The 8,042-nt window shown below is 62.3% G+C and overlaps 2 protein-coding genes across 2 annotated transcripts in view; both read left to right on the forward strand.

Annotated features, from left to right (window-relative positions):
• The window catches only part of CHLNCDRAFT_139195 (hypothetical protein), a gene marked incomplete at both ends in the record, with an annotated part of 2,657 nt that extends 1,341 nt beyond the window's left edge, over positions 1-1,316 (forward strand). The window contains 2 exons of the mRNA XM_005844309.1: positions 457-509; positions 1,184-1,316. Of these exons, the coding sequence (XP_005844371.1) occupies positions 457-509; positions 1,184-1,316 (186 nt within the window). The remainder of the gene's footprint in view (positions 1-456; positions 510-1,183) is intronic.
• Positions 1,317-1,381: 65 nt separating this feature from the next.
• Positions 1,382-6,439, forward strand: CHLNCDRAFT_139196 (hypothetical protein; the record flags this gene model as incomplete). Its single annotated transcript, XM_005844310.1, has 17 exons — positions 1,382-1,435; positions 1,662-1,751; positions 3,032-3,096; positions 3,199-3,272; positions 3,357-3,554; positions 3,664-3,744; positions 3,868-4,054; positions 4,139-4,282; positions 4,459-4,584; positions 4,726-4,781; positions 4,961-5,120; positions 5,298-5,372; positions 5,502-5,595; positions 5,688-5,724; positions 5,906-5,989; positions 6,141-6,193; positions 6,371-6,439. 17 exons carry the CDS (start codon positions 1,382-1,384, stop codon positions 6,437-6,439), a joined length of 1,647 nt encoding a protein of 548 aa, XP_005844372.1.
• Between the last annotated feature and the right edge of the window lie 1,603 nt (positions 6,440-8,042).

Here is an 8,042-nt window from a genome sequence, read left to right on the forward strand (position 1 = left end):
ACTGCGCGGCGGCGACGCCAGCGGCGGGAGACGGCGGCGAGGCACCAGGCGGAGGCCGCCACCTCCACACCCTCATCTCGTGCCCCATCCCCAGTCGAGGTGGCCCCTGGGCACGTCTTGACGGCCCTGCCCAGGCGGTCGGCTCGGCTGGCCCGGGGTTGAGCTTATCCGGCGCTTCATTAAATGCCTCTTGCTATCTTTATGCAGATGCCCACCGTGTGTATTGCTTGGGGCATGCAGCTTATAATTTTGGGTGGGTTTTGTATTTGCTGCAATGTTGTGTACAGCTCTACCCCCCATACCTGAATCTCTTCCCTCATGTGTTTTGTGTTGGTGCATACTTTTCCAGCTGTTTGGCACCACAGCTGGGCCCGTAGCATTCATTTGCTCCTTATGGGTGTAACAGACAGACAGACAGACAGACAGTGCGGCTGGCCAACCCTTGCTCCCCCACAGATCAATGGCACAGGCATCCTTACGCTTTGTGAAGTGTCAGTTTGGGGCGCCAGGTGGGTGGATGGATGCCGTGGCAACTGGCCTGTAATGTTTGCATCTTTGGGGGGTGCGTGCATGGGCTTCGCGCGCATGCCCGTCTGTTTTAGCTGACACCGTGTTGAGCAACCTGCATTGCATGCCAAACCATCGACTGCTGCACTGTGCAGCCTGCCTTCCCCCACCCCTGCCCCACTTGGCCTCACCGAACTCGCCAGGGTGGGAAGCCTAGCTGCATGACTGCCGAAAGCATGATGTTGCTGTGAATGCCCACGAGTGCTGGCCCCTGCTATGAATGCCCACAAGTGCTGTCCAGCGGCAGCCCTGCGCAGCACATTCAATGTTGCTCCAGTATGTTTGTTGTACCTGCTCGCAGGGCAAGCCGTGCAATGGCTCATCTTCCCGTTATGAGCTGACAGTCCCCAGCCGGGCAGTAGATGGCAATCTCAGCCCATTGATCGACATCCCAACAAAGGAAGGTTGCACCCATTCAGTGGCAGAGGCGCGTCCCTGGTGAGTGTGATACAGGGGCGGTTGAGTGCATCATACCAAGCAATGGACAATGCATCATGCCAAGCAATGGATAATGATGTATATGCATAGCCTGTGGGCAGCAAACGTGAGTGCAATTATCCAGCTATGCTAGAGAGGTTTTTGTGACATCTTCCCCTGACCCTCCGCCCTGGTTCAGGTGGTACGTGGACTTGGGTCAGCTGGCCGCAGTGTCATCTGTGCGCATCGTAAATCGCTGCGACAACCCCAACGGCAAGCAGGCCAGCCTGCACAGCATCACATCTGTGCTGGGCCTGTACGACGGCATCTAGCCTGGCGTGCCAGCTGGTCCTCCTCGCTAAAACCCGTGCGCCTCGCCACTTGTTGACCTGCAGTTATGGCGAGGCTGACGGATTTTGAGATCCACATCTCACGCACCCGGCCCTTCCTCGTGGGCAGGCAGGACCCCACGCTCACAAATGCAACGCTATGCTACAAAAAAGTAGGCTCACAGGTGTGTGTAACGGCAGCCCAGGAGCGGCTTACTCAGTATGTGTATGGTGTGGGCAATGCCAGTATGCTTTGGCACTGTGTTGCCCGTCAAGGCATGCTGGTGGGATAACCGCAGGAGCTCCATAACAGCAGCACATGTGCTGGTCTGCCCTGTCCCGCTGCAGAACACCTGTGACATGACTGCCGGCGAGGATGGCTCAGCAACTTACGATTGCCAGAGCGGGCCACTGCAGGGGCGCTTTGTCAGCATCCAGGTCGGTTGCAGGCCATGGCCTTGGCCAAGGTCCATCAGTTGCGAGCAGTACGCATCCATTCATTCATTCAGCACACAGACCGGCCGCCTCTTGCTCGAGGGCGGCCCACTTTGGCCTGGGCAGCCCGGGCCGCCCTCCCCCCCGGGCGCATGTTCGGTGTTGGAGGGGTGTGCCCAGCGATAGGGGGCCCCTGAAGGCATGCGCCGAGGCCGGGAAGCGTGGTTCGGCGCTGCTGCACGCTTGGCGATTTGAACAGAACCACGTGCCGCCGAGCTGCGGCCGCAGTTTCCGGCCCACGGTCTACGGTCGCAGCCACGGGACTCGGCGGCACGGCGTTTGGGCCCAAGCTTGCTGCCGCCGCCGCCGTGCCCGGGGGGCAGCGCGGCGGCGGCGGGGGCACGCTGCGACGCCCCCGTGCTGCCGAGTTGCGGCCGTAGTTTCCTGCCAGAAGCCCACGGCCACAGCCACGGGACTCGGCGGCACGGCGTTTCGGTCCACGGCTTGCTGCCGCCGCCGTCGCAGGGGTGCTGCCTGCGGCGGCGGCGGCACGGCGTTTGGGTCCACGGCTTGCTGCCGCTGCCGCCGCCGCAGGGGTGCTGCCTGCGGCGGCGGCGGTAGCGCACGTGGCAACCCCCCGCGTTTCCTTGCCTCCCATCCACCGGACCCTGTCCTGCGCTTCACTTTGTTTAGGGAGGGGCTGCTCACTGCTCATTGCTCATTGCTCATCGGACACTGCTCAACGCTCATTGCCCTATATCCCACCCAGCCGCAGGACTCCACTGCCGCCCGCGCCCCGCCCCATCTGGCCGCTTGCGCGCCCCATCCCCCCTCGATGGGGCCCGCCCACACCGGGGCCTCCCCCCTCCCGCCCACTGCTTTCTCAACGGCCCCGAGCCGGGGCTGCCCTCATTGCATACATAGTGCGCCTTTCCCTGCTTTTCTAGTGACCTAGCGTTCCGCACTGCCGTTTGGCCAGCCCATGCTCCCGTACCGTTGCGTTTCTCCCCAATGCGCCATGCCACTTTGCCAGTCATACACACGTTTCGATGCGTGCCCTGTCAGCTGCTTGCGTTGCATGTCGCCTTGCTCCACCCCTGTTTTATTGCTTTCTCTGCTTTCGCCCGGTTCCCGTCCCGTTTCGGCGGGGAGTCTATGTTGCAAGCTAGTTCTTGCTTTACCAGACTTTAAGCCCACACAAGCAAGCAGGAGCTTCTTGCTGGCTCTTGCCACCGCTATAGTGTCACTTACCATTCTGATGTGCACTCCCTGGCTCCCGGCAGATTGTCAACGCCGCCGCCGATTCAATCCTCACCCTCTGCGAGGTTCAAGTGTTCGGTGCCACGAAGTACGATGGGACAGTTGCATTTGCTGTGCTGTACACAACCTTCCCATGGTGCTCTGCCCACTGCACAGTGACCTGCGTGCATGCGCCCCTCTGCGTGCGCAGGCCCCCTACTGGCCAACGGCCGGGCCCCTTCGACTTCCAGACTGGCATCGACTATCCAACAAGCACCATCATGAGTGAGCTTTGAGCCCGGCGCCGCCGCACCATGTCCCTAAGGCTGCAACTACAAGTGAATTGGCTGCTCCTGCCCTCACCTGCAGGCACCACGGCCCCTACGCTGGAGGACTGCCACGCCGAGTGCTCCAGTGCGCCACGCTGCCTGGGCTGGGTTGCCTACGTGATGCCGGGGAGCGAGGAGCAGTATAGCTGCCTGTTAAAGGACACAGTGCACAGCCCCTCTCTCCCCTTCAACCGCTCCAGCAACACAGTGTTCTCCTACCCGCCCATCTCCTCAACAGGTGCATCAGCTGCCCAGCTCCAGGAATGGGCACCCCCCAAAGCATGGCCCCACATGGTGCACTGTTCGCCCGCCTCACCACCCCAAACGCACCCAACTCGAACCTGCAGGTCCATTGTGCCTGGGCACCTATGGTGCCGACCACTCGGCCCTTTCTGACGGGTACGACTGTGCCCCAGCTGCCAGCCCAGGTGAGCATGGCATTGCCGAAACCGCCAGCAGCTGGCCATTGAGACCAGTGGGACGGCGGAGGTGCGTGAGCGGCCTCGCCCTGGGCTGACAGCGGCATGTCCCTGGTGCGTGCGTGGGCGCAGGGGAGTGCTGCACGCGGTGCCAGGGCCAGCTGCCGCGCTGCCAGGTCTGGAACTACCAGGAGGAGAACCGCGTGGGCGTGGGCAGGAACGGCACCTGCTGCCTCAAGGACGCATTCCTGGTGTACCCTGTCGTGCTCAGCGAGGAGCAGATGGGCGAGTACCAGATCTGGGGAGGCGAGTCCACTTGGTACGACCCAACCACCTACCCCCCAAGCCCCCCGCCGCCACCCAGCCCCCCACCGCCACCTCCTCCGCCCCCACCACCACCTAGCCCGCCTCCAAGCCCGCCCCCACCATCGCCTGCTCCCCCGCCGCCGCCGCCGCTGGCAACCGTGGCGGCGCTCATTCCTGCGGGCGATGTGTGCCTCAAGTACGCCAAGCCCACCGCAAGCTCGCCGCTGGCGGCGTTTGACCAGTCTGTCAATGAAACCAATCCCTGCTCCTGGTGCGTTTCGTTTGGGAATTCGCCCTTGCAGCCCTGGTCCTGCTTATGCACGTGTGTATGCCAGTGCTCAGTACGGCCACTCTAGCTGTGCTCACCGTGCATTGCACCACCTCATCTGCCGACCGCCTGTGCCGTGGCTAGTGCAGCTTCTCATCGTGCCACGACGACGAGGCCTGCAGAGGCTGGAAATTCTGCCCGACTGCCATGAAACGCGTCACTTGCGTGGACCTGGCTGTGACGCTGGACGGCAGCGGGGTGGACCCCTGCCAGAGGTGATGGCGGAGCAGACATAGCAATAGTGTTGGGTGCATTGCAGACTGCGCATGGTGAAGGTCAGAGGGGAGGCGCCATGCCAGTTGCACCTCAACTAGGCCTCCTGCATGCATCTCAACAACCTCTGCTCTGCAATGCAGCCCGCCGCCGCCGCCGCTGGTGCCGCTGCCCTTCTTTCAAACGGTGCCAACGACTGGTGCGCCACACTGTTGCACAGCAATGCTATTGTGCCCATGGCTGCTGTTGTGCCCGCTGCCGACGCGCCCCATGTTCAGCTTTACTTGCTGTCTGGTCAGCTGGCACGGATGGTCCGACCAAAGCAGCAGCAATGCCGAGAGTGCAATGTTGAGTACTCCGCCCCATATTCCTCTGCAGGCGATGTGTGCGTGTTCTACCAGGATGTGTCCCCCGCCCGCCCGCTGCCCTACCGCTTCACTGCCTACAACGCCAATTCCAACCATACCAACGGCACCGCCTGCGCCTGCAAGCTGGCGTGCCGCGCGGAATTCACCTGCGACTTTTGGCTGCTGTGCCTGTGAGTGCGGCTTGGTTTGCTGGAGTTGGTCGGCGCGCTGATGTGTCCAGCAGCTGCGCTGCCAGCTGCGCCGCCAGGCGCGGTGCAGCTGGCCCTAATAATGGCTGTCACACGTCTGCTGCAGCAGGAGATGGGCGGGGAGAGCCTGCCCAATGCCCCTGCTGTTTGTGCGTGCAGGTCTGCTGACAACCGCAAGGACTGCTCCCAGGCCACCCCCGTGCGGGACAGCCTGGCGCAGAGCAACTGCACCGGGTGCGCCGCCTAAGCGGCTGGGCCACTTGTCTTCTTGCCGTGCACGCCTTGCTGAGTTGTCGGGTATTGCCAGGGGCATCGCTGCACAGAAGGCATTGCACATGCTGGGACATTGACTCCATGGTGCAGTACCGAGACAGGCAAGGATGTGGAGGTGCCGGTCATCGACTTCACCACCACGCTGCAGGGCCTCACGACGACCCTGTTCTCCACGGTCGTGCGGGTGGGTGGGCACTGATAGACATGTGTGGCCAGCTGGTGCTGTGGCTCCTCGCGAGGAGCTCCCTCCCAACTCCCCATCCTGCTGTTTTTCAGGCGGCGTACGAAACCGTCATCAACAACGCCATTGCTGGTGAGTGGGCCTGGGTATGGCCAAGGTGCCTGCAGGCATGTCCTGCTGCGGCAGCTGCAACACTGCAGATGCTAGATGCACTTGAGATGCTAGTCTGCAATGCAACACTGTCCAACAGTGTGTCAGTCTGGAGCGCTGCCAATTGTTGCAACCTGGGGTTGCCTCCTGCTACCCTGCGCAGCCCCCAGCAGCACCGACGTGATCAGCGTAACTCCAACGGGCTACGTTTTGACGGCTGGCCTGCGCCGGCTCAACCAACTCCCAGGTGCATCTCCACCTCGAGGCAACTTGCCACAAGCTGATGAGCTGACCCGCACTGCGTGTCCTCCAGCACGCTGCTCCAGCCCAAGCATTTCAAGCCCGACCCGCATGGCCCATGCCCCCATGGGTGCACCCCCTCCCCCCCTGCTGTGCAGGCATCGATGTGGGCAGGAGGGTGACGATCCTGGGAGAGACGGGGGACCCTCCCGTCCAGGCACGTGCAGATTGGGGGGGGGGGGGGGTTGCCGGTGGGGGGTGCTGCTGAGAGGAGCTTGCTTGCATAGCCACTCATATGTATGCATGGCGAGGATGGCAGCATGGGCGCTGGTCTCGTGCTGCAGCTCCCGACACGTCAGCTTGCATTCCCTGCCCATGCACTCTGCAGCAACAGCTGCGCGTGTTCAAGACCTCCACGCTGCCCATCTTGAACTCGCTGCTGCGCTCAGTGCTGTGAGTGGCGTGCGTGCAGATGTGCAGCAGCCACCGCAACTTTTGCTCCGCCCACACATAGCAGCAGCAACCAGCAACATGTCCATACACCATCATCCGTCTGTGCTGGCCCTCTGCTCCTCACCGCCTGCAGCTCATCTTTCGTGGACATTGATGGCGTGAGCGTTTCAGACGCAACCAACTCCACCAAATCAATCAGACTTCCCGCCCCTCCCCCTCCACCAACCCCCCCAACCCCGCCGAAGCCGCCGCCACGTCCGCGCCCGCCACACCCGCCACCACGCCCACGGCCACCAAAACCACCTAGGTGCGCTGCAGTCTGGCACCTTGCCTGTGCTGACGGGCGTGATGCATTGCACTGGTTTAAGATGCATCTGTGCATTAAAGCATCCGCGCTTGTGGTTGCCGTTGGATGCAGTCCCAAACCGCCTCGGCCTCCGCCACGCCCCAAGCCGCCCAGGTGCGCTGCAGTCCGGCACCCTCTTGTGGTGGGTGGCGTGATACATCGGAATGCCTCAAGATGCATCTGTGCAACACAGCAACCGTGTTTGTGCTTGCCTTTGGCTGCAGCCCTAAACCGCCTCGGCCTCCACCACGCCCGAAGCCACCCAGGTATGCTGCAATACGGCACCTTGCCAGCGCTGCGGGCCGTGATCCACTGCATTGCATCAAATACAGCTGGCAACACAGCAACCGTGTTTGTGCTTGCCTTTGGTTGCAGCCCTAAACCGCCTCGGCCTCCACCACGCCCGAAGCCACCCAGGTATGCTGCAATACGGCACCTTGCCTGCGCTGGGGGCCGTGATCCACTGCATTGCATCAAATACAGCTGTGCATGCCAGCAACAGCTCTTGTGCTTGCCGTTGGTTGCAGCCCCAAACCGCCTCGGCCTCCGCCACGCCCCAAGCCGCCCAGGTACGTTGCAATGGTTGATTAATTGTGCATAGCTGGAGGTCCCGCATACACGACGATGATCACACAACTCTCTACCTGCATACCGAATATGTCTGCTGTCCAAACACTTTGCAGCCCACGACCCAGACCCTCCCCTCGTCAGAATTCTTCGAAGTAAGGACAACGCACTACGGCAAGCTCAGCAGGGCGCTGCTTCTGCTGCCATTTTCCCCGCCTAGGCCTCTGCATTCTTGCTGCGCCGGTTGAAGGATGGCACTAATGAGAAGCGCATGTACACAAGTAACATGAAGTTGAAATCTTTTCTTGAGATGTGGCGCCAGCGCCTGTTGAGCTCCGCGAGGTGGGGGAAGCTGCTGAGGGCCGCCAGCTGGCGCAGCTCCAGGAGGCGCTGGCGAAGGGCGGCGCCAGCCGGCTGGAGCACTATGGGCACAATGTGGTGGGCGCCCTCAATCTGGCGCCCGGCATGTTTGGGCAGCGCTCGACCTAGCTGGATGCAGTACGGCGTCGGCAGGACCGTGAGGCGCTGGCGCAGCTGCGCAGCGGGTCGCATTGGGGCGCGGAAGAGACCGGCCGCTGGACGCGGCGCCCCCGAGAGCAGCGAGTCTGCCTGCACTGCCACGACGGCATTGAAGATGACCCCCACATGCTGCTCACCTGCCCCCTTTACACCCCGCTGCGCCTCAACTTTCCTG

Source organism: Chlorella variabilis, assembly GCF_000147415.1.
Source record: "Chlorella variabilis unplaced genomic scaffold CHLNCscaffold_23, whole genome shotgun sequence".
NCBI classification, from domain to species: domain Eukaryota; kingdom Viridiplantae; phylum Chlorophyta; class Trebouxiophyceae; order Chlorellales; family Chlorellaceae; genus Chlorella; species Chlorella variabilis.